Genomic DNA, 27,797 nt, shown 5'->3' on the forward strand with positions numbered 1-27,797 from the left:
TCTCCCCCAGGACGCCTGGTGCGCCGAGCTGTGGAGGATCCATTTCCTGGCGGTGGAGCTGGGGCACATGGGGGGCGTCGCAGGCCCGGCCCTGCAGCCCCTCGTGGCCACTGTCACCAACCAGGTCCAGTTCGTCCAGGAGTGCGGCATTACCGTAAGCGCGGGGGGGGCTGTCCCCTCTAGGGGGCGCCGGCTCCCACCCGGCCCCGGGGCAGGGACTGGCTGGCTCCGGGGGGCTGGGAATGGGGTAGGGGCCTGTCCCCTCTAGGGGGCGCCGGCTCCCACCCGGCCCCGGGGCAGGGACTGGCTGGCTCCGGGGGGCAGGGAATGGGGCAGGGGCCTCTCCTTTCTAGGTGTGTGGTTGGGATAGCACAGAGGGGTCAGGCTCCGGGGGCTCCCCCCCCATGCAGTGGCTCCTGACCCCCCACCTCTGCCCTCCAGGACCCCATGGGCTGCGTGGGGCGGGAACGCACCAACGTGTCGCGGATGCTGAGCGCCCTGAACGGCCACCTGGCGGCGCTGAGCGGCAAAATCCTGCGTCAGGCGGGGCCGGTCGACTTCAGTAACTGCACCCCCGTCCGCTGCCAGCCAGGTACCCCCCCGAGACCCCCCCATCCGCTGCCAGCCAGGTACCCCCCCGAGACCCCCCCGTCCGCTGCCAGCCAGGTACCCCCCCCGAGACCCCCCCGACCCCCGTCCGCTGCCAGCCAGGTACCCCCCCGAGACCCCCCCGTCCGCTGCCAGCCAGGTACCCCCCCGAGACCCCCCCGTCCGCTGCCAGCCAGGTACCCCCCCGAGACCCCCCCCCTCCGCTGCCAGCCAGGTACCCCCCCGAGACCCCCCCTGACCCCCATCCACTGCCAGCCAGGTACCCCCCCGAGACCCCCCCGACCCCCGTCCGCTGCCAGCCAGGTACCCCCCGAGACCCCCCCGACCCCCGTCCGCTGCCAGCCAGTACCCCCCCGACCCCCGTCCGCTGCCAGCCAGGTACCCCCCCGAGAGCCCCCCGTCCTCTGCAAGCCAGGTACCACCCCGAGACCCCTCCGACCCCCGTCCATTGCCAGCCAGGTACCCCCCCGAGACCCCGCCATCCACTGCCAGCCAGGTACCCCCCTGAGACCCCCCGACCCCTGTCCACTGCCAGCCAGATGGTACCCCCCCTGAGACCCCCCGCTGCCAGCCAGGTACCCTCCAGAACCCCCCTTGAGACCCCCTCTGGTTACCCCAACCCCCATCTGGTGCCAGCCAGGTACCCCCCCGAACGCACCCTGAGACCCCTCTGGTTCCCCACCCCCCAGCTCCCCTGACCCCTCCTGCTCCCCCAGCCACTGCACCCACAAGTACCCACTGGTGGCCCCTGGCACCCCCACCCCCCCCAGCACCCTGGCATCCCCCCACACCCCTATTAAGCCCCCCTGCTGACCCCCCCCCAGCTCCCCAGCAACTGGCCCCGCATCCACTGCCAGCCAGGGACAGCGCCCCTCCCCCCCCACCTCCTCCAACCCCCCCTTCCCTCATCCCCTTCACTGCTCCCAACCCCCGATACCCCGCTCCACCCTGCCCCCCAACACAGCCCCCCTACCCGGCCCCCCGGGCGGGAAATCGCCCCTCCCCTCTCTCTCCACGTTCTCCGTGTCCCCCCCGCAGCCCCGGCTCTGCCGCCTGCGCCGCTTGGGCTCCTGCAGCCCGGCTTCTCCAGCCAGAAGCAGCCAGGAACCCAGGCGTCCGGGGCCGGCTCCTTGCACCAGAACCACCTGCCGGTGCTGCTCCTCCTGGTGCCCATCCTGGTGTCTCTGGCCTTCGTGTGGCAGCGTCAGAGGAGGCTCCGTGGCCAGGTAGGGGGCGGAAGGGACGGGGCTCCTGGCGGGCGGGCGGGCGGGAGGGACGGAGGGCAGATCCCAGGACTCCTGCAGCTGCTTCTTCCCTCTCTCCCCCCAGGGGACCCAGGAGTCCGAGTGGTCGGACACCTGAACGAGCGGGGTGCAGGAGCTGATGGGAAAGAGATGGCTCAGGTATAACCCCCCCTCCCCCCAACACATGTGGGGTGTGGGCCCTTTTCCGGGGGACAGTCTTGGGAAGGGGAGTGGGGGATTCTGAGGAAAACAGGGCACACGGGTTGGGGGCTGGGAGCCAGGACTCCTGGGTTCTCTCCCCGGCTCTGGGAGGGGAGTGGGGTCTAGTGGTTAGAGCGGGGGGGGGCTGGGAGCCAGGACTCCTGGGTTCTCTCCCCAGCTCTGGAAGGGGAGTGGGATCTGGTGGTTAGAGCAGAGGGGGCTGGGAGCCAGGACTCCTGGGTTCTCTCCCCAGCTCTGGAAGGGGAGTGGGGTCTAGTGGTTAGAGCAGAGGGGGCCGGGAGCCAGGACTCCTGGGTTCTCTCCCCAGCTCTGGAAGGGGAGTGGGTTCTAGTGGTTAGAGCAGAGGGGGCTGGGAGCCAGGACTCCTGGGTTCTCTCCCCAGCTCTGGAAAGGGAGTGGGGTCTAGTGGGTTAGAGCGGGGGTGGGCCGGGAGCCAGGACTCCTGGGTTCTCTCCCCAGCTCTGGAAAGGGAGTGGGGTCTAGTGGGTTAGAGCGGGGGTGGGCCGGGAGCCAGGACTCCTGGGTTCCATTTCTTTCTACTCCTTCCCCTTTTCCCCGTCTCCTCCCAGGACCCCCGGAGCCACGGTCGGTCCCGCTGCTCTGGACTCTGCGACGCGGGCGGCCAGGGCGGGTGCAGGCCGGGGCCGCCGGAGCCGGACGCTGCTTTCCACGCGCCGCTCCCGCGAGCCAAGCGGAGGGTGGAATCGTCCGCGCCTCTCGGCGGACTGCAGAGCTGAGCCCTGAGGCCGGCCCCCCACGGGCCGTGGGGCTGGCGTCTACCCCCAGGAGGTGCTGTGCAGCGCCGACCCGGCCCCACGGCCCCCGCTGTCTGGACCTTGTAGCTGCAGCGCCGGGGAAGCCGCAGATGGACTTTTCCTCTGGGGGTGTTTTGGGGGGACCGGGATCTGCGGGGACAGACGGCCCAGCAGCAAGACGACACCCCCCCCCCCCCACGCAACCCCCTGAAATTGTCACTGGAAACCAATGGATTTGCCTTTGTGCCAGCGCGGGGGGCTGGTTATTCGAGGACCCTTCGCCCCGGTGGGACCCGGATGCCTGAGTTCCCGCCCCGACGCCGGGGGCGGGGCACTGTGGCCAAGTGGGAATTATTCAGAATATTTTGTATGAAGACGGTGTCTGCCTCAGTTTCCCCATGTGCTGCGTGGTCGAGCGGGAGGGGGGTGCAAGAGGCTGTTTGCTCGCTGCACAGACCCAGCTGTGACCCATGAGGCCCCCCCCTCCATGCCCAGGGAGGGGCCCAGGAGACAACGGCCCTGCCCTGCGCCCAGACCCCCAACAACCCCCCCTGCGCTCCCCACACTGGCCAAGTCAGTCCCAATCCTATGGCGTCTGCTGCCCCCTCGTGGCGGATGTGGCTAGTGCACCTCTGAGCCAGGCTAGGGGTCCTATGGGGGATCCCTCCCCTGTACCCTGGGGCTGATCATTGGAGCTGGGTTGATGGGTCTGGGGGTTCTGACACCCCACAAGCAGGGGGGCTCCCATGCCCCCTGAAATTTCTCCTGGCTGATTTCACACTGTCCCTCTCTGTGGGGGGAGGGGGGAGCCAGGACTCCTGGGTTCTCCACCTGGGCCTGGGAGGGGAGTGGAGACTAGTGGTTACAGCCAGCAGAACCCTGCCTCCCAAATCTTCATACCCCCCCAATCCCATGACTGACCCCCCCCTTCCCTGCGGCCACCTCCCCATCACCCTGCCCCTCCCCCCTAATCCTGTCCCCCCCCATCCTCCCAAGTCCGTTGATTAAACCCCGTCGTTGGGGGGGGGGCACCGTCTGGCTCTCCCAGCCCCCCCCCCCTCCTTCCCTCCCCCTCCCTTTAATCCCCCGCTCCAAGTTCTTCCCTGGCTGCTTGACGTCGCTGGCTGACGGGCCACTAAGCCGCTGGGGGGGGGGACGGGGGGAGCCATACACCCACCCACCCCCCCGGCCTCTGCTGGCACCAGTTCCCCCAGCGCCTCCGGACCAGACGGGCACCGGCCCCGGGTAAGGCCCGTCCAGGGGGCTGGCGGGATAGCGGGGGGGGGCACATGGGGGGGCAGTACAGTTCATCCTGCCAAAACCCACACGCCGCTGCTGCTAGGTCCCTTCCCCACCAGCAGGGCGTGTCTGAGGGCCCAGAGCCAGGACTCCTGGGTTCTCTCCCTGGCTCTGGGAGGGGAGTGGGGGCTAGTGGTTAGAGCAGGGGGGAGCTGGGAGCCAGGACTCCTGGGTTCTTTCCCTGGTTCTGGGAGGGGAGTGGGGTCTAGTGGTTAGAGCAGGGGGGGGGCTGGGAGCCAGGACTCCTGGGTTCTCTCCCTGGCTCTGGGAGGGGAGTGGGGGCTAGTGGTTAGAGCAGGGGGGAGCTGGGAGCCAGGACTCCTGGGTTCTTTCCCTGGTTCTGGGAGGGGAGTGGGGTCTAGTGGTTAGAGCAGGGGGGAGCTGGGAGCCAGGACTCCTGGGTTCTTCCCCTGGTTCTGGGAGGGGAGTGGGGTCTAGTGGTTAGAGCGGGGGGGGCTGGGAGCCAGGACTCCTGGGTTCTCTCCCTGGCTCTTGGAGGGGAGGGGAGTCTCGTGGTTAGAGCCGGGAGCCAGGACTCCTGGGTTCTATCCCATGCACGCGGGGCAGGTCTCTCCCCGTCCAGCAGGGGGCAGCCATGCCCGCAAGGGGATCTCCTCCATAAAGCGACATCTGGGGTGTTCCCCTCCAGGGGGCGCCGGCTCCCACCCGCCCCCAGCACATTCCCACTCGGCTCAGATCTATTTTTATTTCTTGTGGCCGTGGTCTCCTGCCCCCGGGGTCGGTCACCCTCCCAGGGGGGATTATGATCCTGCTGCCTCCTCTACCGTTATTTTATTGTGAAGATGATTTAATGCCGCGCGAAAGAAATTGAAAAATCCTCCATGTTAATATGGATTAACGGGGGGGTGGGGGGGACCCAGCTGCTGTCCAGGCCAGACCGAAACTTGACGCTCGGAGGGAAACATTCTGCGCACAATAACCTCAGTAATTCCTGCCGTGACCCTCAGAGGCCTCGGACTCCTGGGTTCTCTCCCCGGCTCCGTGAGGGGAGTGGGGGCTCGTGAGCAGGGGGGTCTGGGAGCCCGGACACGTGGGTTCTATCCTTGACTTTGTCCTAGACTCCCTGTATCTCTCTGGGGCTCAGTTTCCCTATCTGTATAATGGGCAAAATAACCTTCCTCGGTGGCGGTGGCACGGACGCCGTTCGGCGCGGGGCTGTCTGGGCCGTGCCTGGCATGACGGGGCCCCGATTGCCTGGGTGAGGAGGGAGCAGTAGAGGGGCTTGGAAACACGGAGGTGTATTGCTGCTGCAGTCCAGGAGGGGGCCCCCCGGAGCCAGCCAGTCCCTGCCCTGGGGCCGGGTGGGAGCCGGCGCCCCCTAGAGGGGACAGGCCCCTGCCCCATTCCCCGCCCCCCTGAGCCAGCCAGTCCCTGCCCTGGGGCCGGGTGGGAGCCGGTGCCCCCCAGAGGGGACAGGCCCCTGCCCCATTCCCTGCCCCCCTGAGCCAGCCAGTCCCTGCCCTGGGGCCGGGTGGGAGCCGGCGCCCCCTAGAGGGGACAGGCCCCATCTCCTGTCCCGAGGGCTCAACTCCTGATGACTCTGGAGGGAGAAGCCGGGATTCAGAAAAGAAACAGATTGTGAAGTCGTGACCCCATTAAAGGACCCAGGCCAGGAACCCAGGTGTCCAGGTGAACCCCTGCCCCCGAGAAATGACATAATCCAGCACTTCCTGTCCTAAATACTTATGTGGCTGCCCTACAACCCCCCAGGCCTCACCCCAGAGGGGCCGTGTCTCAGTGCCAGGCGAGGGGTCCCTGAGTAGCCCCAGATGACAGGATTAGGGGATTCTGAGGGAAACAGGGCACACGGGTTGGGGGCTGGGAGCCAGGACTCCTGGGTTCTCTCCCCAGCTCTGGGAGGGGAGTGGGGTCTGGTGGTTAGAGCAGTGGGGGCTGGGAGCCAGGACTCCTGGGTTCTCTCCCCAGCTCTGGGAGGGGAGTGGGATCTGGTGGTTAGAACAGGGGGGCTGGGAGCCAGGACTCCTGGGTTCTCTCCCCGGCTCAGCGTTTGTTCTCTCCTCACCCACAGACCAGGCCTGGGGTTTCTCCTTCCGTCCCCCCCACCCACACCGCAGCGATGACCAACCAGGTGGAGTTGGCCATGGGGGATGGGCCCCACCTGAGCCTGGACCCGCTGCCCAAGCCCTGCCTGGCGAAGCGCTGCGGCTGGCTCACCCGCAACCTGCTGCTGACGCTCACCATCCTGGGTAGGTGGGAGCCCCGGGGGGCTGGGCTGCGGGGGGCCCGTAGGGGGCGCTGGGCTGCAGGGAGCAGGGCAGGGGGTGGGATGGGGTCAGCAGGGGGTGCTGGGCTGCAGGGAGCAGGGCAGGGGGGTCAGCAGGGGGCGCTGGGCTGCGGGGGATGGGATGGGGTCAGCAGGGGGTGCTGGGCTGCGGGGGGTGGGATGGGGCAGGAGGGGGCGCTGGGGTGCAGGGGGTGGGATGGGGTCAGCAGGGGGCGCTGGGGGGCAGGGGGTGGGATGGGGTCAGCAGGGGGCGCTGGGCTGCGGGGGATGGGATGGGGCAGGAGGGGGCGCTGGGCTGCGGGGGATGGGATGGGGCAGGAGGGGGCGCTGGGCTGCAGGGGGTGGGATGGGGTCAGCAGGGGGCGCTGGGGTGCAGGGGGTGGGATGGGGCAGGAGGGGGCAGGGGGTGCTGGGGGGCAGAGGGTGGGGAAGGGGACTTCCCCATTCCCCTCCCCACATCTCTCCAGCCCCCTTCTCTGTCATACACACAAACACGTGATCAATGGGCGGGGGAGCAGATGTGACCCCCCCACACACCCTTTCCAGCGGCCCCCCCGCCCCGCCCGACCCCGGCACAGGGCGGCTTGTGATTAACGTATCATTGTGTCGTTTACGTCACTACCCGGGGAGGAAGAAAATTAAACATGGGCTAACCCCCCCCCCCCCCGGCGGCTGTTGGCTTGACCCCCCCCACCCACGCGGCCACCTCCCCCTCTCCAAAGTGGGCGGGTTGACATAGGGGATCATGGTAAACCCCCATGCGGCACTAGGGGGCGCTCTCCCCAGAGAGGGGTCCCCATGTGCCCCACCCCAGAGCCAGCCGCATCCCAGCGCTGGGCGAGGGGTCCCCGGATACCCATCCCCCGCACCCCACCCCAGAGCCAGCCGCATCCCAGCGCTGGGCGAGGGTTCCCTGGATACCCAGCCCCCCTGCCCCACCCCAGAGCCAGCCGCATCCCAGCGCCAGTCGAGGGTTCCCTGGATGCCCAGCCCCCGCATCCCACCCCAGAGACAGCTGCATCCCAGCACCGGGCGAGGGGTCCCCAGATACCCAGTGCCAACCACATCCCAGCGCTGGGCAAGGGGTCCCCAGATGCTGTGCCCCACCCCAGAGCCAGCCGCATCCCCGTGCCGGACAAGGGGTCCCCAGATACCCAGCCCCTGCATCCCACCCCAGAGCCAGCCGCATCCCAGTGCCGGTTGAGGGTTCCCTGGATACCCAGCCCCTGAGCCCCACCCCAGAGCCAGCCACATCACACCGCTGGGCGAGGGGTCCCCGGATGCCGTGCCCCACCCCAGAGCCAGCCGCATCCCCATGCCGGACGAGAGGTCCCCAGATACCCAGCCCCCGCATCCCACCCCAGAGCCAGCCGCATCCCAGTGCTGGGTGAGGGGTCCCCAGATACCCAGCCCCAGCGCTCCACCCCAGAGCCAGCCGCATCCCAGTGCCAGACGAGGGGTCCCCGGATACCCAGCCCCCGCATCCCACCCCAGAGGCAGCCGAATCCCTGCGAGGGGTCCCCGGATACCCAGCCCCCATGCCCCACCCCAGAGCCAGCCACATCCCGGTGCTGGAGGGGGACCCTGTTGGGGGTCGTGCTGAGGTTCCGTCCCCTCGTCTCTAGGGGTGATTCTGGGTGCCGTATTTGGGGGCCTCCTGCGGCTGCTCCCCCCGCTGGACGAAGACCTGCTGGTGCTTATCTCCTTCCCCGGAGACATCCTCATGCGGATGCTGAAAATGCTCATCTTGCCCCTGGTCATCTCCAGCCTCATCTCAGGTGAGGGAGGCGGAGGGGGAGTGGGGGGACGGGGGCGGCGGCCGGAGCCCAAACCACCTGCCACCACTTGAACTGAATCTCATCCCCCCACCCGGGGATTCGAACTCATGGCCCTCAGGAGCAGCACCGGGCTGTGGTACCCAGTCTAGCCACCAGGGGGAGAGGGGCTGGACTGACCACCCACAGGGTGCTGTGCTGCAGGGCAAGGGACTCACTATGGGGCACTGTCCCCGTATACCCAGCCCTCACACCCCACCCCAGAGCCAGCCGCATCCCAGCGCCGGGCGAGGGGTCCCTGTATACCCAGCCCCCCCCCCCCGAGCCAGCCGCATCCCAGCGCCGCATGAGGGGTCCCCGTATACCCAGCCCCCCCCCAGAGCCAGCCGCACCCCAGCACCGCATGAGGGGTCCCCGTATACCTGGGCCCCACCCCAGAGCCAGCTGCATCCCAGCACTGGGCGAGGGGTCCCCGTATACTCAGCCCCCGCTACACCCCAGAGCCAGCCGCATCTCAGCATCGGTCGAGGGGTCTCCATACACCCGCCCCCTCCCCCCCCCGAGCCAGCCGCAGCCCAGCACGGGGGCCCCGTATCTCCAGGACCCCCCCCCCCCGAGCCAGCCGCAGCCCAGCGCCGGGCGAGGGGGCCCCGTGTAGCGTTGGCTCTGTTCCTGGGCAGGGCTGGCAGGGCTGGATGCCAAGTCGAGCGGGCACATGGGCACCCGGGCCATGGTGTATTACATGTCCACCACGGTGCTGGCCGCCGTGCTGGGCGTGGTCCTGGTGCTGTCCATCCACCCGGGCGACCCCAAGCTGAAGCCGGCGACGGGCGCGGCGGAGCGGGGTGAGGAGGTCTCCAGCCTGGACGCCTTCCTGGATCTGATCCGGAACCTCTTCCCCGAGAACCTGGTGCAGGCCTGTTTCCAGCAGGTAGGGGGCGCGGGGCTGCGGGGTGTGGGGCCGGGGGGCTCGGCGTGGGGCGCTCTCCCCAGGCAGGCAGTGCCCCCAGGGAGGCGCTAGGGGGCGCTGGGCTGCGGGGTGTGGGGCCGGCGGGCTCGGTGTGGGGCGCTCTCCCCAGGCAGTCAGTGCCCACAGGGAGGCGCTAGGGGGCGCCGGGCTGCGGGGTGTGGGGCCGGGGGGCTCGGTGTGGGGCGCTCTCCCCAGGCAGGCAGTGCCCCCAGGGAGGCGCTAGGGGGCGCTGGGCTGCAGGGTGTGGGGCCGGGGGGCTCGGCGGGGGGCGCTCTCCCCAGGCAGTCAGTGCCCCCAGGGAGGCGCTAGGGGGCGCTGGGCTGCAGGGTGTGGGGCCGGGGGGCTTGGTGGGGGGTGCTCTCCCCAGGCAGGCAGTGCCCCCAGGGAGGCGCTAGGGGGCGCTGGGCTGCAGGGTGTGGGGCCGGGGGGCTCGGCGGGGGGCGCTCTCCCCAGGCAGGCAGTGCCCCCAGGGAGGCGCTAGGGGGCGCTGGGCTGCAGGGTGTGGGGCCGGGGGGCTCGGCGGGGGGCGCTCTCCCCAGGCAGTCCAGGCTGAGCCCGTTCCCCTGCCCAGGTCCAGACGGTGTCCCAGAAGGTGCCGGTCCCGCCCCAGGTGTTGCGGCAGGAGAACGTCACCCGGCTCCTCCCGGGGAACCTGTCCCTGCTCAACGCCACCGTCACGGAGATCAGCCTGGGGCCCAGCACCCTCACCCAGAAACGGCTGGAGTTCAAGGCGGGCATGAACGTGCTGGGTAAGTCCCCGGCGGGCCACTGCTGCGGGGAAGCTCGCCGCAATCGGAGTGCCCATCGGAGGGCACTGCTGGGGGGAAGCTCGCAGCGCTGGGGCACTGCTGGGGGAAGCTCGCCGCAATCGGAGTGCCCATCGGAGGGCACTGCTGGGGGGAAGCTCGCAGCGCTGGGGCACTGCTGGGGGAAGCTTGCAGCATTGGGACACTGCTGTGGGGAAGCTCGCAGCGCTGGGACACTGCTGGGGGAAGCTTGCAGCGCTGGGGCACTGCTGGGGGGAAGCTCGCCGCAATCGGAGTGCCCATCTGAGGGCACTGCTGGGGGGAAGCTCGCAGCGCTGGGACACTGCTGGGGGAAGCTTGCAGCGCTGGGGCACTGCTGGGGGGAAGCTCGCCGCAATCGGAGTGCCCATCTGAGGGCACTGCTGGGGGGAAGCTCGCAGTGCTGGGGCACTGCTGGGGGAAGCTCGCAGCAACCGGAGTGCCCACCTGAGGGCACTGCTGCGGGGAAGCTTGCAGTGCTGGGGCACTGCTGGGGGAAGCTTGCAGCGCTGGGGCACTGCTGGGGGGAAGCTTGCCGCGCTGGGACACTGCTGGGGGAAGCTCGCAGCAACCGGTGTGCCCATCTGAGGGCACTGCTGGGGGGAAGCTCGCAGCGCTGGGGCACTGCTGGGGGAAGCTCGCAGCAACCGGAGTGCCCACCTGAGGGCACTGCTGCGGGGAAGCTCGCAGTGCTGGGGCACTGCTGGGGGAAGCTCACAGAGTTGGGGCACTGCTGGGGGGGAAGCTCGCAGCGTTGGGGCACTGCTGGGGGGAAGCTCGCAGCGCTGGGGCACTGCTGGGGGGAAGCTTGCAGCACTGGGGCACTGCTGGGGGGAAGCTTGCAGCGCTGGGACACTGCTGGGGGAAGCTCGCAGCAACCGGTGTGCCCATCTGAGGGCACTGCTGGGGGGAAGCTCGCAGCGCTGGGGCACTGCTGGGAGAAGCTCGCAGCAACCGGAGTGCCCACCTGAGGGCACTGCTGGGGGAAGCTCGCAGCGCTGGGACACTGCTGGGGGAAGCTCGCAGCGTTGGGGCACTGCTGGGGGGGAAGCTCGCAGCGTTGGGGCATTGCTGGGGGGAAGCTCGCAGCGCTGGGGCACTGCTGGGGGAAGCTCGCAGCATTGGGGCACTGCTGGGGGAAGCTCGCAGCGCTGGGGCACTGCTGGGGGGAAGCTCGCAGCATTGGGGCACTGCTGGGGGGACGCTCGCAGTTTTGGGGCACTGTTGGGGGAAGCTCGCAGCGTTGGGGCACTGCTGGGGGAAGCTCGCAGCATTGGGGCACTGCTGGGGGAAGCTCGCAGCCCCCCACGGCCCTGACACCCCCCCCCCCCGCTGCCTCCCCACAGGGCTGATCGGGTTCTTCATCGCCTTCGGGGTGGTCATGGGGCAGATGGGGGAGCAGGCCAAGCCCATGGCCGACTTCTTCAACATCCTCAACGAGATCATCATGCAGCTGGTCTCCATGATCATGTGGTATGGGGGGGAGCCTGGGGGGCGGGGGGTATGATGGGGGGAGTCTGGGGGGCGGGGCCAGGGTGGGGGGCAGGGAGGAGCCTGGGGGGTGGGGGGTATGATGGGGGGAGTCTGGGGGGCGGGGCCAGGGTGGGGGGCAGGGCGGAGCCTGGGGGGCGGGGATATGATGGGGGGCAGGGGGTAGCCTAGGGGTGGGGGTATGATGCGGAAGGGCTGGGGGGGTCACAGCTCATCCCCCACCCCACTCTTTAGCTGACCTGGGGGGGGGGGCTCCCCAGGACACCTCTCACTGTCCCTCCCCCACTATCTCCCCCCGGGGACCCCCCCTCGCCGCCTTTCCCCCCTCACGAGCTGCAGCCCCCAATTCTCCCCATGCATGAGTCCCCCCACATGGCCACAGCCCCCCCCAGTCTCCCCCGCCCCCCATCTCCCTTCCATCCCCTCCTCCTCTCAGCCCCATGGTCCCTGCCATGGCGTGTGGGGGAGTCGGGGCCCTGCACCCCCCACTTCCTGCGATGCCCCGGGACTCTCAGCCGGCCGGGAACAGGAACAGCCCAAACCAGAGCTTGGGGGGGGAGCCCAGACCCCCCAGTCAGGTCCCTCTCGTGGGGGGAGCCCAGACCCCAGGTCTGCCCCCCCTCGTCTCCCCCAACCGGCTCCAAACTCACCCCCCCCAGCCCCTCCTCTGGCCTGTGTCTCTCTCCGGGGCCAGGCCACCGGATCCCCTTGTTCCCAGCCCCTTCAGTTGGCACCTTGGGGGGGGCGGGGGCTGGGGGGGGGGCAGGCCATTAGTTGCCAGGAGACAGAGTGTCGGCCATTCCCCGGCCCTCTCGGGCTCTGCACCAATCACATCCCCTTATCCCACCCCCTAGATCCTTGCACAGGGGAAACTGAGGCCCCCACCCAGTATTCAGAGAAAACATTAGGAACATTCCCACGGCATCACTGCCCCCCCCCCTCAGCCCCCACCTCATAGTCTCCCCTCCTCACTGTCCCCTTCACCCTCTCCCTGCCCCACCCCACGCAGTGTCCCCCGTGCCCTCCCCGTGGTCCCCTCTAGCCTCGCCCCTCCCCTCACTGGGTCCCCCCTGCCACACTCCTCAGGGTCTGCCCCCGGCTCCGCCCCTCACTGTGTCCCCCGTGACCCCGCCCCTCACGATCTCCCCCTGGCCCCACCCCAACCTTCACAGTCTCCCCATGTCCCTGCCCCTCAGGGTCTCCCCCCAGCCCTGCCCCACCCCTCACGGTCTCCCCCTGGCCCCACTCCTCAGGGGTCTGCCCCTGGCCCCACCCCTCAGGGTCTCCCCATGGCCCCGCCCCTCACAGTCTCTCCCGACTCCACCCCTCACAGTCTCCTCCTGGCCCCACCCCTCACAGTCTCACCCTGGCCCCACCCCTCAGGGTCTCCCCCTGGCCCCGCCCCTCACGGTCTCCCCCTGGCCCCACTCACAGTCTCTCCCGACTCCAGCCCTCACGATCTCCTCCCCCAGCCCTGCCCCTCACAGTCTCCCCCCCAGCCCCGCCCCTCACAGTCTCTCCATGTCCCTGCCCCTCAGGGTCTCCCCCCAGCCCTGCCCCACCCCTCACGGTCTCACCCTGGCCCCACCCCTCAGGGGTCTCCCCCAGGCCCTGCCCCTCACGGTCTCCCCCTGGCCCCACTCACGGTCTCTCCCGACTCCACCCCTCACAGTCTCCCCCCCAGCCCCGCCCCTCACAGTCTCCCCCTGGCCCCGCCCCTCACGGTCTCCCCCTGGCCCCACCCCAACCTTCACAGTCTCCCCATGTCCCCGCCCCTCAGGGTCTCCCCCCAGCCCTGCCCCACCCCTCACGGTCTCACACTGGCCCCACCCCTCAGGGGTCTCCCCATGGCCCCGCCCCTCACAGTCTCTCCCGACTCCGCCCCTCACAGTCTCCCCCTGGCCCCGCCCCTCACGATCTCCCCCCCCGGCCCCGCCCCTCATGGTCTCCCCTCCAGCCCCGCCCCTCAGGGTCTCCCCCTGGCCCCACCCCTCAGGGTCTCCCCCTGGCCCCACTCACGGTCTCCCCCTGGCCCCGCCCCTCACAGTCTCCCCCCCGGCCCCACCCCTCAGGGTCTCCCCCCCGGCCCCGCCCCTCAGGGTCTCCCCCTGGCCCCACTCACAGTCTCCCCCTGGCCCTGCCCCTCACAGTCTCCCCCCCGGCCCCGCCCCTCAGGGTCTCCCCCCCGACCCCTCCCCCCAGGGTCTCCCCCTGGCCCCGCCCCTCACAGATTCCCCCAGGCCCCTCCCCTCAGGTTCTCCCCCTGGCCCCGCCCCTCACAGTCTCCCCCTGGCCCCGCCCCCCAGGGTCTCCCCCTGGCCCCGCCCCTCACAGTCTCCCCCTGGCCCCGCCCCTCAGGGTCTCCCCCGGCCCCACTCACGGTCTCCCCGGCCCCGCCCCTCACAGTCTCCCCCCGGCCCCGCCCCTCAGGGTCTCCCCCCCGACCCCTCCCCCCAGGGTCTCCCCCTGGCCCCACTCACAGTCTCCCCCTGGCCCCGCCCCTCAGGGTCTCCCCCCGGCCCCACTCACAGTCTCCCCCTGGCCCCGCCCCTCAGGGTCTCCCCCCGGCCCCACTCACAGTCTCCCCCTGGCCCCGCCCCTCAAGGTCTCCCCCTGGCCCCGCCCCTCAGGGTCTCCCCCGGCCCCACTCACGGTCTCCCCGGCCCCCCCCCAGGTACTCGCCCTTCGGCATCGCCTCCCTGATCTGCGGGAAGCTGGCCGGGCTGCAGGACCTGGAGCTGGTCGCCCGCCAGCTGGGCATGTACATGGTGACGGTGGCCCTGGGGCTGCTGCTGCACGGGGCCCTCGTCCTGCCCCTCATCTTCTTCGGGGTCACGCGCCAGAACCCCCTCGCCTTCTACGCCGGCATCTTCCAGGCCTGGCTCACCGCCCTGGGCACCGCCTCCAGGTGGGGGGCGCCGAGCGGGGGCATTGGGGGTGCCGGGCGGGTGGGGGGGCTGCTGGGGATCCAGGGGAGCAGAGGGAGCTGGGGTATGGGGCTGGTGGGGACTATTGGGCTCTGTGTGAGTTTCGCCCCCCTGCATGGGGAAAGGGGGTGTTGGGGGCTATTGGGAGTGTCAGGGGGTGTCAGGGGGGCTATCAGGGGTGCTGGGGGGCTCTGTGCTCCGTGTGTCCCCCCCCAGCACAGGGCCGGGGGGTGTCAGGGGGTTCTATGGGGGTTGCTGGGGGTGTCGGGGGGGTATCAGGGGGTGTCAGGAGTGTGGACGGCTGTCGGGGGCTCCGTGTGTGTGTCCCCCTCAGCACAGGGCTGTGGGAGGTCAGGGAGTTTCGTGGGGGGGGCTACCGGGGGGTGTAGGGGGTGCTGGGGGCTCCATGTGTCTCCCACAGGGGGCTTGGGGGGGGGCTATGGGGGCTATCGGGGGCTCCGTGTGTCTCCCCCCAGCGCGGGGCCGGGGGGTGTCTGGGGGGCTATCGGGGGCTCCGTGTGTCTCCCCCCAGCGCGGGGCCAGGAGGTGTCTGGGGGGCTATCGGGGGCTCCGTGTGTCTCCCCCCAGCGCGGGGCCAGGAGGTGTCTGGGGGGCTATCAGGGGCTCCGTGTGTCTCCCCCCAGCGCGGGGCCGGGGGGTGTCTGGGGGGCTATCGGGGGCTCCGTGTGTCTCCCCCCAGCGCGGGGCCGGGAGGTGTCTGGGGGGCTATCGGGGGCTCCGTGTGTCTCCCCCCAGCGCGGGGACGGGACGTGTCTGGGGGGCTATCGGGGGCTCCGTGTGTCTCCCCCCAGCGCGGGGACCCTGCCCGTAACGTTCCGGTGCCTGGAGGAGAACCTGGGGGTCGATCGACGTGTCACCCGCCTGGTGCTGCCCATCGGTGCCACCATCAACATGGACGGGACGGCGCTGTACGAGGCCGTGGCCGCCATCTTCATCGCCCAGATGAACAACATTGCCCTGGACGGGGGGCAGATCGCCACCGTCAGGTGAGAGCCCCGGGCCCCCAGTTTCCCGGCCCCCCCAACCCCCAAACTCCCGGCCCCCCAGCTCCCCCAGCTTCCCGGCCCTCTGCGCTCTGCCCCCACCCCCCCAGCACCGACTCTGCAGCTCCCATTGGCCGGGAGCTGCGGCCAATGGGAGCTGCGGGGGGCGGTGCCTGCAGGTGCCCCCTCCTGCATCCCAACCCCTTGCCCCAGCCCAGTGAAAGTGAGGGAGGGAGGCGGGATGGAGTGAGCGGGGCGGGGCCTCTGAGAAGGAGGCGTGGCCTCAGGAAAGGGGCGTGGCATCTGAGAAGAAGAGGGGCGGGGCCTCCGGGCAGGGGGCGGGGCCAAGGTGTTTGGGTTTGTGTGATTAGACCATTGGCAACCCTATCCCCAGACCCCCGGCCCTCGCCCTCCTGGGCCCCCCAGCGGGGAAGGGTCCCCTGACCCCGGCATTGACCCCCTGCCCCCCTCCCTGCTCCCCAGCCTGACGGCCACCCTGGCCAGCGTGGGGGCCGCCAGCATCCCCAGCGCCGGCCTGGTCACCATGCTGCTCATCCTGACGGCCGTGGGGCTGCCCACGCAGGACATCAGCCTGCTCATCGCCGTGGACTGGCTGCTGTGAGTGCCGGGGGCGGGGCAGAGGGGTGGGGGGCTTGGGGCAGGAGGGGAGAGGTTAGGGGGCAGGGAGGGGAGAGGAGAGGAGGGAGTTAGGGGGAAGGAGGGGGCAGGAGGGATGGGGAGGGAGTTAGGGGGCAGGAGGGATGGGGAGGGGGAATAAGGGGGCAGGAGGGAGTTAGGGGGCAGGAAGGGGGCAGGAGGGAGTTAGGGGGCAGGGAGGGGGCAGGAGGGGGTTGGGGGCAGGGAGAGGGTCCCCCCATGTCGGTGCCCCCCGGCGCTGACCCCCGGCCCGCCCCCCAGGGACCGCCTGCGCACCTCCATCAACGTGGTGGGGGACTCGTTCGGGGCCGGCATCGTTTACTACCTGTCGCAGGCCGAGCTGGCGGCCGTGGACGCCCGGGCCGAGGGGCGCCCGCCCGAGCCCCCCAGCCCCAAGCTCCCGCCGCTGCCCAACCACCAGGGGCCCCCCGAGGGCGCCGGGCCAGGATACACGGCCCTGCCCGCCGCCGACAGCGAGGAGGAGGAGCAGGTGAGGCTGCCCTGCTGCGAGCTTCCCCGCGACAGTGCCCCCGGCGCTGCGAGCTTCCCACCAACAGTGCCCCCGGCGCTGCGAGCTTCCCTGTGACAGTGCCCCCAGCGCTGCGAGCTTCCCAGCGACAGTGCCCCCGGCGCTGCGAGCTTCCCAGCGACAGTGCCCCCGGCGCTGCGAGCTTCCCCGCGACAGTGCCCCCGGTGCTGCGAGCTTCCCCGCGACAGTGCCCCCGGCGCTGCGAGCTTCCCCGCGACAGTGTCCTGGGTAATTTGGTTCCTGTCCCGAGCAGGCGGAGACGCCGTCGTGGGAGCCGGGGGCCGAGGACGAGGGGCCCAAGGGGTCACCGGGCAGCGACCAGGAGGAGAAGCAAGAGGAGGAATAACCAGGCCCCGCACGGAGCAGCTGCCACCAGCGGGGGTGGGGGTGGGGGGGTGGGAAGAGGGATTAATTCTCTGTATTCAGTTTTGCCCCAAATCACTGGGTGGGGGGCCCCCCTTCGTCCCCCCACCAGTGCTCTCTACCCAGCCCCCCCCCGAGGGGCCCGTCCCAGTGCTGGGTGAGGGGTCCCCATGTACCCAGCCCCCCCCCCGAGCTCTAGATCACCCCCCCCCCAGAGCTGGGGCCTGTCTGTCCAGCCCCCTCCCTGGTCTACCTGGGGTTTCACTGAGCCCCACACAGCCCGTGGGTCAGGCCCCCAGATCATTCTCCAGCAGGAAAATTCCAGGTCTGTGCCCCCCCCCCCCGGCTAGCGGCTTTTCCTCCCATCCTGCCCCCCCCTACAGAGGCTCCCCAAAGGCCCAGCCGCCCCCGACTCTGGCCTCCCCCCCGGCCCCCCCACTTCACACCGGCTGGGACCGACCCCTCCCCCCACCCCAGCCACAGCCATCGGGGGCGCCCGGACTATGCCCCCCTCGCCCCTGGGGGGGCTGTTTGACTCATGACCCCCCCATCCCGCCCCCTGGCTCAGCCCCACTGAGTTCTGAACCCCCCCCCATCATCACCAGCCCAACAACACTGGGGGGGGAACCTCAGGATTTGTAATAAACGACTGAAACCTGCCGCCAGCTTCGGTCCTGGCCCTGTTCCATGGGGGGGGGGAGGGGATCATGGGGCGGGGCCTCTTCCAAGCTCCGCCTACAAGCAGGCCCTGCCAGTGGACGTCTGATCTTTGCCCCCTCCAACCTCCCCCTCGCTTCTCCGATGGGGCGTGGATGGCTCAGGCTCTCGGCAAACCCAGGCACCGGCGCTGGGTCTGTCACACCCGGGGCAGCTCCCCCCAGCGACGGGCTCAGGCTCTCGGCAAACCCAGGCACCGGCGCTGGGTCTGTGACACCCTGGGCAGCTCCCCCCAGTGACGGGCTCAGGCTCTCGGCAAACCCAGGCACCGGCGCTGGGGCTGTGACACCCGGGGCAGCTCCCCCCAGCGACGGGCTCAGGCTCTCGGCAAACCCAGGTACCGGCGCTGGGTCTGTGACACCCAGGGCAGCTGTGGGGGTGGGTGTGTGCAGAGCTGGGCTGGCAGGGGGCTGCGAGTTGGGTGTGAGGGGCGTTGGCAGAGCTGTGGGGATGGGGGTGTGCAGGGCTGGGCTGGGGGGGGGGTCAGTTTGTTTTTGTAGGGTCTCCCGCATTTCCTGACCAATAAAGGAGGCCGGGCAGGCGGGTTGGGGGTGGGAACCCGTTTATTTAAACTCACAAGCCACATTAGATCTAAGAGCAACTGAAGAGCCGACCCCTAGAGCGCCCTGACGGGCAGGGGGGCCCAGCCCCCCCCAACCCACTGGGGAGGCAGAGCCAGACCCTCCCTGGGTCAGAAATGACCCCATCCTGAGGGGGAGGGGCAGGGTGAGCTCCCCCCATGGCAGGACAGAGAGGAGTGGGGGCTAGTGGTTAGAGCGGGGGGGGCTGGGAGCCAGGACTCCTGGGTCCTCTTGGGGGGGTGTCTCAAAGGTAGTTCCCCCCGGGGAGGTTAGCCGGGGACAGACACTCCAGCTGTGGGGGGCTGGGCTTGGGAGGCTCGGAGCCGGTGGGCCCAGGGGGTGTCTGTGAGGCAGGGCGGGGGGGCTGCGGGGGGGGGCAGGGCCAGGGCGGGGCCTGGGCTGGCTGCGGGGGGGCCGGGAACTTCTTCTCATCCGTCTTGTAAAGGAACCAGTCGTAGGACCCCTTGGGGCTGTCCAGGTGCAGAGCTGGGGGAAGGAGACATGAGTCAGTGAGGGAACCCAGGCGTCCTGGCTCCCAACCCCCCACCTCTACCACTAGGCCCCCTCCCCAAGCCGGGGAAAGAACCCAAGAGTCCTGGCTCCCAGCCCCCACCCCCCACCCCGCTCTAACCACTAGGCCCCCCTCCCCTCCCCGAGCCAGGGAGAGAACCCAGGAGTCCTGGCTCCCAGCCCCCCCCCCCGCTCTAACCACTAGGCCCCCTCCCTGAGCTGGGGAGAGAACCCAGGCTTCCTGGCTCCCAACCACCCCCCGAACCACTAGTCTCCCCTCCCCTCCCCGAGCTGGGCAGAGAACCCAGGCGTCCGGGCCCCGCTCGCTCACCGAGGTCTTCGAGGGACCCGTCCTGCAGGCGCCGGTGGGCGAAGGGCGACCCCCGGGCCCCCCGGCGGTAGGCGCAGTAGATCCCGGAGAAGAGGCAGAGCAGGAGGCCGGAGGCCGCGAGGAAAAGGCCCATGGCCTGGGCCCCCCCGGCCCCCTGGTGCTCAGCCGGCCGGCCTGGGCGGGGGGGGGAGAGAGCGCTGAGATGGGACCCAGGCGTCCGGCTCGCCCGCCCCCCCCACTTCTGCGTCTTTCCCCCCCCTGCCTCCCTGGACCCCCTCCCCCCGCACTGCCCCAGTCACTCTGCACTAGGCCAATGCAGTCACCCCCTTTCTGCCCCCCACAGCGCCCCCTCTCTGCACCCATCTGCCCCATGCACCCCCTTTCTGCCCCCCACAGCGCCCCTCTCTGCACCTCACCTGCTCCATGCACCCCCTTTCTGCCCCCCACAGCGCCCCCTCTCTGCACCCACCTGCCCCATGCACCCCCTTTCTGCCCCCCACAGCCCCTCTCTCTGCACCCCACCTGCTCCATGCACCCACTTTCTGCTGCCGTCAGTGCGGCTCTCTGCACCCCACCTGCTCCATGCACCCACTTTCTGCCCCCCACAGCGCCCCTCTCTGCACCCCACCTGCTCCATGCACCCCCTTTCTGCCCCCCACAGCGCCCCCTCTCTGCACCCCACCTGCCCCATGCACCCCCTTTCTGCCCCCCACAGCCCCTCTCTCTGCACCCCACCTGCCCCATGCACCCCGTTTCTGCCCCCACAGCACCCTTCTCTGCACCCCACCTGCTCCATGCACCCACTTTCTGCCCCCACAGCACCCTTCTCTGCACCCCACCTGTTCCATGCACCCACTTTCTGCCCCCCACAGCGCCCCCTCTCTGCACCCACCTGCCCCATGCACCCACTTTCTGCCCCCCACAGCTCCCCTCTCTGCACCCCACCTGCTCCATGCACCCACTTTCTGCCCCCCACAGCGCCCCTCTCTGCACCCCACCTGCTCCATGCACCCCCTTTCTGCCCCCCCAGCACCCCTCTCTGCACCCCACCTGCTCCATGCACCCCCTTTCTGCCCCCACAGCGCCCCTCTCTCTGCACCCACCTGCCCCATGCACCCCCTTTCTGCCCCCCACAGCCCCCTTTCTGTCCCCCACTTCCCCATGCAGCCCACTTCTGCCCCCCCCCACTCTCCTTGTTCAGCCTGTTCTCCTGCACCCCCCTGAACCCCCCTTTGACGGCCCTAAGCGCATGACCCACCTGCACACTCCTTCCCCGCCCTTAAGTGCCCCAACAGGAACCCCCGTTGCTGCCCCCCCTACCCCCCAACTCCTTCCCCATGCGCCCCCAATTCCCCCACCCCCTGCCCCCCATACACCCCCTTTACCTCTTTGCTCCACTCGTTCCACCAGCACGACCATCTCGACCCCCCGGCGCCCCGGCGCCCCCTGCCGGCCGGGCTCTCCTGCTGCAGCCCCGGGGGGCCTCTGGGGGGCGCCATCACCTGGGCTCCCCTGGCCCAGCGTCACCGTGGGGTGGGCCAGGCTGCTGGGGGGCAGGGAGGGAGCAGGGGAGGTGGGGGCGATGGGGGACTCGGGGGCCCATCCAGTGTCAGGAGAGGGGGGAGGGCTGGGGGGCGAGGGGGGGCCCCTGCCAGCCAGGGGGGAGGGGTGGGGCCAAGGGGCAGAGGGGGACGGGGGTTGGGGGGCACCGGTGGCGAGACAAGCCCCAAGGGCCACCAGGGCGGCCGGCCAGAGCGGAGGGGCCCGGGGCCGCATCACCTGGCGCCGGGGAATCGCCGGGAACCAGCACCTGCGAGGGGGAGAGGGGGGTAAATTGGGGTGTTGCCCCCCCGCTTCCCAGACCCCAGCGCCCCCCTGCTGGCCCCCCGCTCCCCAGAGCTCAGCCCCCTGCTGGCCCCCCGCTCCCCAGACCCCAGCGCCCCCCTGCTGGCCCCCCGCTCCCCAGAGCTCAGCCCCCTGCTGGCCCCCTGCTCCCCAGCCCTCAGATCCCCCTGAGGGCCCCTCCCCGCTGCCCAGAGCCCAGCTCCCTGCTTTCCCCCCCCCCCGCTCCCCAGTGTCAGCCCCCCCTGCTGCCCCCCCCCGATCTCAGGCCCCTGCTGGCCCCCTAAGACCTCCTAGCGCCATCCTGGCACCAGCCCTGCGAGCCCCGTGCCCCGGTGCGATGGCGTAACCATAACTACGGGGGGGCCCCCCGGGACTCCCCCATCCTGCTCCTGGTTACCAGCCTCCGTTGTTGGCAACGTGTCCCCGGGGGCTGGCGTGGTACCCGCCCCCCCCCCCCCCGCGAGCAAACAAAGCGTCTTCCCAGCCCTGGGTGCTAGGGGGCACCGGCTGTGGGGAGCAGGGTGGGGGGTCGGCAGGGGGGCTGGGCTGCAGGGAGCGGGGCAGGGGGTCGGCAGGGGGGGCACCGGCTGTGGGGAGCAGGGTGGGGGGTCGGCAGGGGGGGCACCGGCTGTGGGGAGCAGGGCGGGGGGTCGGCGGGGGGGCTGGGCTATGGGGAGCGGGGCAGCTCAGCAGGGGGGCTCTGCCTGCCCCCCCCAGCTCTTCCTGCCCCACCCCCACTCTTACTCTCCCCCCCCAGCCTGGCCCCGGCCCCCTTGTCCCTTTGGGGGGAGCCAGGTCGGGCTCCTCTCCCACCCCCACTGGGGTGTCGAGGTTACAGCCGCTTCCTGTCATGTGTCACCCTCTGTCCCCTCCCAGATTTGGGGTACCTACACCCCCTCTCCCCTCATCAACCCCCCAGGATGGACTTGCACACCACCCCTTTAAATACGGGGGGGGGGGGGCGCGTGACAGCTCCAGCCCCTTTGGCATTTAAAGGGGTACACGCCCGCTCCCCAAAATGGGGCACTGTCCCTTTAAATAGCTGGGGAAGGGGAGAAATCAGCCTTCCCCCCAGCTCTGTAAGGGGTGCACGTCCCCCCAAACAGATGCACCCCCCATGGAAATTGGGGCACTGGCCTTCTAAATACATAAAGGCAAAAATGTGGGGGGGTCCCCTCTCCAGCCCCCCTCACCCCAGTCAGGATCCCCCCCGGAGCAGCCCACATGGCGGGGGGGGGCTCCCTGTTACCCCGTGTCTGACTCACCTCGGTGGGGGGCAGAGAGCAGGGGAACCTCGAGCTGCCGCTGGGAGGGAGAGACGCACAATGAGCCAGGATGGGGGGGGCAGCTCCTCCCTAGCAGCACCCCCGGGACATGGGGGGGGGGGATGACGCACGTGCTCCGGGGCGGGTGGGGGGGGCACAGGCGCTGCGAACAACCCAGCAATAACAACTGCAGCTCAGCGGCACCTTCTGGGACTGTCGGGGGGGGCTGTTGACCCCCCCCCCCCCGTGTGAGCCACGCTCCAGGAAGTCAAGGGGGGTGTGGCAAAGCCCCATGAATTTCGCACCCAGGGGTGGCAAGGGAGCCACCATCCCCCCCCCCCCACCAGGTTTGGGGTGAGCCCAACGTCAGGAGCAGCTGGGACCCAGCCCCGCAAAAACCTTCACAGCCCAGCCCCCCCGACACCCCCAAAGGGCCCAAGGAACCTCAGGTGGGCAAGGGGCAGCCAGCACCGGGGGGCACAGCAAGGAGCAGGGCAAGACCCCTCCCAGCACCGCCGGCTCAGCTGCAAATAGAACCCAGGAGTCCTGGCTCCCAGGCCCCCCCTGCACTAACCACTAGGCCCCACTTCCCTCCCAGAGCCAGGGAGAGAACCCAGGAGTCCTGGCTCCCAGCCCCCCCCTGCACTAACCACTAGGCCCCACTCCCCTCGAAGAGCCAGGGAGAGAACCCAGGAGTCCTGGCTCCCAGGCCCCTCTGCTCTGATCCCTGCACCCTGTTTCCCAGACTCCCAGGCCCCACATTTGCTCGGCTCTTACGGCCCCTGGGAGGATCCCCGTCCCTGTGACGCCTGCTCGGTGGGGGGGGGGGTCTGTCTCTCTCGGGATTGAGCCCTTGCCCCCAGGGCTTGGCTTTTCTGTGGGGCCCCCAGGGGTCCCCTTCCTGGGTCTGAACTGGAAGCATCCAGCCCCCCCCACCGTGCGTATCCTGCAGTGGGACCCCTGGGGAAGCCAGAGGGGCCCCACCCCGCAGCCAGCCAGGCCTCCCAGCCAGCGGGGAACGCGGCAGGGTCACTAGCCCACAGGAACTGGGATAAGGGGGAACGTCCCTGTCACGGGCCGTGCCCACTCGTGGCCCCGTGCGGTCCGTGGGGGGGGTGCCCCCTTCAGTGCGACAGCCCTTCTCGGGGGGCCGCTCTCCCCCAGGGTCAGGCCCCTCCACCTCCTGGAGCCGCCCCTCCCTGAGCCTCAGCGCCTCTGTCTCTGCCGTGGGCCCCTCGGGGAGTCCCCTTGCTCCGGACCCCTGGGGCCTCCACCCCCCCCCCCCCCGAAGGGGCCGATGCCCCCCCGCCCCCCACCCTGCTCTCTCGCCCGGAGCGACTCAGCCGGCGTAACACAGGAGGGTTATTGAGCGTTGAACCCAGCACAGGAAACTCTCCAGCCTCAGGCCTGGCCCCCCTCAGCCCAGCACGTCCCAGTCCCCCTGCAGCCAGGGGGGCTCTGCCCCCCCCTCCAGCCCCGAGCCCCCCTGCTCCCAGCTGGGCCTCCGAGACCCCCAGCCCCAAGCCCCCCTCTGTCCATTGTCTTGTCGCCAGGGAAACAGGGTCTCCTGGGCTCCTCCCCCCTCCCGTCCTCTAGCCCCTCTGGCTGGACCCGGCTGGTCAGGTCACCGGGGTCCCATCCCCGCAGCCCATTGTCCTCCCCCCGGCCAGAACCGGCTGCGACTCCTGAGCCGGGTCTCCGGGGCACCAGGGCACCAGTCGCTGGGGTCTCCATCCTCCAGGCCTCTCCGGCCCTCTGTACCCACAAACACCCTCCCCCCTCCCCTCGTTAAACCCATAACACCCGGGGACACTGAGTCCCACCCCCTCGGCATGGAACCCACTGGGAAACCACAGAAAAACCAAGAAAATCCCCCACTGCGGCACCGGCCCTCGCGGGTCAGTAACTGGGGAAAAGACAGGAAACGAAGTGGGGGGGGGGGAATAAAGGGGCAGTTTTCAGACTGGAGAGAGGTGATTAGTGGGGTCCCCCGGGGGGCTGCACCAGGCCCAGCGCTGCCCAACATGGGCACCGGGAAAAGGGGGAACCAGGGAGGTGGCCGAGGTTGCAGCCGACACAAAATGACTCAAGCCGCTTAACTGCGGCGCATGACAAAGGGGCCGAACCGGGGGACCGGGCCACGAAACAGCAGATGAGACACAAAGTAACCCCCAGTGGAGGCATGAGCCCAGCTCGACGTACAAGCTGCTGGGGGCCGGTGACGGAGAAGGACTTTTGGAGAACATTTGATGTGAGGACTGTGCGCCTCAGTTTCCCCATGTGCCACACGGTCACTGCGGTGGGGAGACGAGGCTGTTTGGTCGCTGCACAGACCCAGACGTGACCCATGCCGGCAGGCCCAGAAGACAATGGCCCAACCCCCTACCCAAACCATTGACACCCAGGAGCTAACACCCGTGGGTGCCCCCTGGGCAGGGAGCCAGGCGGGTGCTACCAGCTGCTGGACAAAGGGCTGGGGAGGAGCTGGGGGCACTGGCACCCAGGGGGCTCAGGCCTGACGCAGGTGGCCTTGGCACTAACCCAGGACTCTCCGCTCTGTGCCCAGACCCCCAACACCCCCCCCCACTCCCCCCCCCGTCTGAGTCACTCCCAAGCCCGGAGGTCCTGGCTCCCTTGGGGGGGGGGGTCTGTCTGCCCCCAGGGCACTTGCTGCAGGGGCTCCAGGTTCTGAGGGTGGGTCCCCAGGGGCAGGAAGCTGAGGGGCTCACCGCCCCGAGAGTGACCCCAAGGGGGCTGCCAGGGTCCCCCTGAGGGCCGGGCGAGAGTGGGATCCGAATGAGCTGCTCCCACTCACCCAAGAGATCGTGGCGGCCCCGTGGCCAGTGCTCTGAGAACCTGCCCCCAAGAAGCTAAGCGGACGCAGGACCCCCAGGGAAGGGAGAGGAGCCGGGCAGGATCCGGCCAGGGGTCGGTAAACCCAACACCCACCCACCCCCGGCACAGGCAGCTCCGGGCTTGGCCTGGTAGCAGAGATCTGGTAAAACTGGAAACGGTGCAGAGACGGGCCCAGGAGTGATCTGGAAGATGGAACAGCTCGGATAGGACACATTAAAAACCAGGGACTTCTCAGCTTGGGGGTGGGGGTGGGGGGAGAGATACGCTGGGGTCTGTAATAGCAGGACCGGTGTGGAGAAAGTCCTATTTACCCCCTCACCTGACGAGAGCCAGGGGTCACGCAATGAAATCAACGGCGAGCAGGTTTAAAACAACCGGCAGGAAGCATTTCTTCACCCACCGCGCCGTCAACCTGGGGAACTCCCTGCCACAGGATGTTGAAGGCCTGAAGCGTAGGTCCATTGCTGGCTATTAGCCAAGAGCCAACCCCGTGCTCTGGGTGTCCCCGAACCTCTGACTGGGGGACGCTGGGATTGGGGACAGATCACTTGAGAACTGCCCCGAAGCGGGCACCCCACAGGAGCCTGGGGGCCAGCCAGCCAGCCGGGCCGGCCCAGCACGGCGGTTCTGCTCCTGTCCCGGCACTCTGGACAGACGGACGGACACCAGGAGGTAGGAAACCAAGTGTTTATTGATGTGGCGACAGGGAGTTCACTCGATAAGCGAGGGGGGTCCCCCCCCCCCCAGCAGGAGGCGGCGGCAGCATCTCAGCGGCGCCCCCAGACCAGGACCAGCCCCATAGCAGCCAGCAGCAGCAGGACGGAGACGCTCAGCAGCACGGTGACGATCACTCTGCCCCCCGAGTGCCCGCCCGGGCCGGGCTCCAGGGCGCGGAAGCTGCGGGGGAGACCTGGGGGGGGAAGCCACAGGGGCGAGGAGGCGGGGCTTAGTCCTGCCATGCGGGGGGGAGGGGCGTGGCCAGACTAAGCCACACCTCCCGATCTGGGAGCCAGTGCCCCCATTCCCTCCGCCCCCCACAAACCGCTCTCACCTCGCGTCTCAAAGGGTCGGGACCAGTTCGTCACAGCCACCGGGGTCACGGCTTGGCCATACAGAGCAAACCGCACCCTGCGGGAAGCGAGGCAGCTGGTTCTTATGGAGAGAGAGAGAACCCAGGAGTCCTGGCTTCCAGCCCCCCCCCCCGCTCTAACCACTGGACCCCGCTCCCCTCCCAGAGCCAGAGAGAGAACCCAGGAGTCCTGGCTTCCAGCCCCCCCCCCGCTCTAACCACTGGACCCCGCTCCCCTCCCAGAGCCAGAGAGAGAACCCAGGAGTCCTGGCTTCCAGCCCCCCCCCCCCGCTCTAACCACTGGACCCCGCTCCCCTCCCAGAGCCGGAGAGAGAACCCAGGAGTCCTGGCTTCCAGCCCCCCCCCCCCCCCGCTCTAACCACTGGACCCCGCTCCCCTCCCAGAGCCAGAGAGAGAACCCAGGAGTCCTGGCTCCCAGGCGCCCCCCCCCCACCGCTCTAACCACTGGACCCCGCTCCCCTCCCAGAGCCAGAGAGAGAACCCAGGAGTCCTGGCTCCCAGCCCCCCCTCCCCGCTCTAACCACTGGATCCCACTCCCCATTCCCACAATCTCAGCCCACCCCAAACACTCCTATATGCTGCTCACACCCTGTACCCCACAGATTCAATCCTCCCAGGCAGCACCCCAGGCCCCCCACCCACCCACCCCCATCGCCCCACTACCTGTAGCTCCGGCCAGGGAGCAGGTCCCGGGTGCAGGTGTCGTTCAAGCAGGCCAGGCCTGGCCCCACATCATAAGCAAATTCCCGCGGGTGGGGGGGCTCCTCAAACAAGGGGCTGCAGGGGGGCACCGGGAAGCCCTGGGGCACCATGTAGGTGGCATTGTCCCCTGGGGGAGACAGCAACATGGAGTCACGGGCCAGGGACCCAGGAGTCCTGGCTCCCGGGCCCTCCCCCACTCTAACCACTGGACCCCACTCCCTTCCCCGTACCTGAGGGCTGTACGTGCACCTGGATCCTGGCCGATGCCCGGGGTGCCTGGCCGGGGTCCACGCTTGCCTGGCGCCATCGCTCGTAGAGGCAGTACGCAGGGCACAGGCGCAGGACAGTGGAGAGGCGGGAGGATTCGGAGTACAGCCTCACGGGGTAATCTGGGGGGCAGGACGGGGGGGGGCGCAAGTGAGAGCCTGCCCCTGCCCAGAGCAGCCCAACTCCACCCTGAGCTAAGGAGAGAACCCAGGAGTCCTGGCTCCCAGCCCCCTGCTCTAACCACTACACCCCTCTCCCCTCCCCTCCCAGAGCCAGGGAGAGAACCCAGGAGTCCTGGCCAGGGGTCAGCTGAGGCCAGCCCCCTCCTCTCTGCCCCCAGCTGCACAGGGAGGGGGTGGGGGTGCTGGGGGGGGCCCAGGCCAACTCACCCAGGGGAGGCAGCAAGGCAGCCCCCAGACTCAGCCAGAGAAGAGGGAAAAGGGCCCCCAAGTGCTGGTTCCCCATGGCTGCCCCCAGCCACCCCCAGCAACAGCTACCATGAGCCCCCCGGGAGGGGGAATAAATAACCCCTGCCCCCATCAGGGGCAGCTGGGGGGGGCGGGGCCCCAGGGCTGAGATTTAAAGGGGAAGAGACACCCCCTGCCCCCACCCATGTGATCCTGCTGTGGGTGCCCCAGGGGGACTCATCCCCCTCCCCCAACCCCCTGCCCCCCATCCCTTTGTGTGCGTCCTGGGGGCCTCATCCCCCTCCCCCAACTCCCTGCCCCCCATCCCTC

At 69.7% G+C, this 27,797-nt stretch overlaps 3 protein-coding genes across 7 annotated transcripts in view; 2 read left to right on the plus strand and 1 right to left on the minus strand.

Annotated features, from left to right (window-relative positions):
- Nucleotides 1-3,204, plus strand: part of FLT3LG (fms related receptor tyrosine kinase 3 ligand) — a 74,770-nt gene extending 71,566 nt beyond the window's left edge. For 4 of the 5 annotated variants that reach the window (XM_044988919.1, XM_044988918.1, XM_044988914.1 and 1 more), the window contains exons 5-8: nt 11-154; nt 442-592; nt 1,648-1,835; nt 2,645-3,204. In XM_044988919.1, coding sequence (XP_044844854.1) covers nt 11-154; nt 442-592; nt 1,648-1,835; nt 2,645-2,812 — 651 coding nt within the window. In that variant the 3' untranslated portion in view covers nt 2,813-3,204. Of the gene's footprint in view, nt 1-10; nt 155-441; nt 593-1,647; nt 1,836-1,938; nt 2,013-2,644 lie in introns of all 5 variants that reach the window. The other variant, XM_044988920.1, reaches the window with a different exon arrangement.
- A 2,882-nt stretch (nt 3,205-6,086) lies between these two features.
- LOC123349912 (excitatory amino acid transporter 2-like) lies at nt 6,087-16,984 on the plus strand. The gene is made up of 10 exons (XM_044988199.1): nt 6,087-6,357; nt 8,021-8,173; nt 8,851-9,101; nt 9,712-9,889; nt 11,272-11,398; nt 14,091-14,324; nt 15,156-15,350; nt 15,831-15,965; nt 16,266-16,494; nt 16,787-16,984. The coding sequence occupies exons 1-10, from the start codon at nt 6,228-6,230 to the stop codon at nt 16,877-16,879; spliced, it is 1,725 nt and encodes a 574-aa protein (XP_044844134.1). The 5' UTR covers nt 6,087-6,227; the 3' UTR covers nt 16,880-16,984.
- Nucleotides 16,985-25,674: 8,690 nt separating this feature from the next.
- LOC123349914 lies at nt 25,675-27,560 on the minus strand. The gene is made up of 5 exons (XM_044988202.1): nt 27,450-27,560; nt 27,024-27,182; nt 26,755-26,920; nt 26,053-26,129; nt 25,675-25,911 (listed from the first exon to the last, which is right to left on the minus strand). The coding sequence occupies exons 1-5, from the start codon at nt 27,523-27,525 to the stop codon at nt 25,769-25,771; spliced, it is 621 nt and encodes a 206-aa protein (XP_044844137.1). The 5' UTR covers nt 27,526-27,560; the 3' UTR covers nt 25,675-25,768.
- Nucleotides 27,561-27,797: the final 237 nt, after the last annotated feature.

Source organism: Mauremys mutica, chromosome 15 (assembly GCF_020497125.1).
Source record: "Mauremys mutica isolate MM-2020 ecotype Southern chromosome 15, ASM2049712v1, whole genome shotgun sequence".
NCBI classification, from domain to species: domain Eukaryota; kingdom Metazoa; phylum Chordata; order Testudines; family Geoemydidae; genus Mauremys; species Mauremys mutica.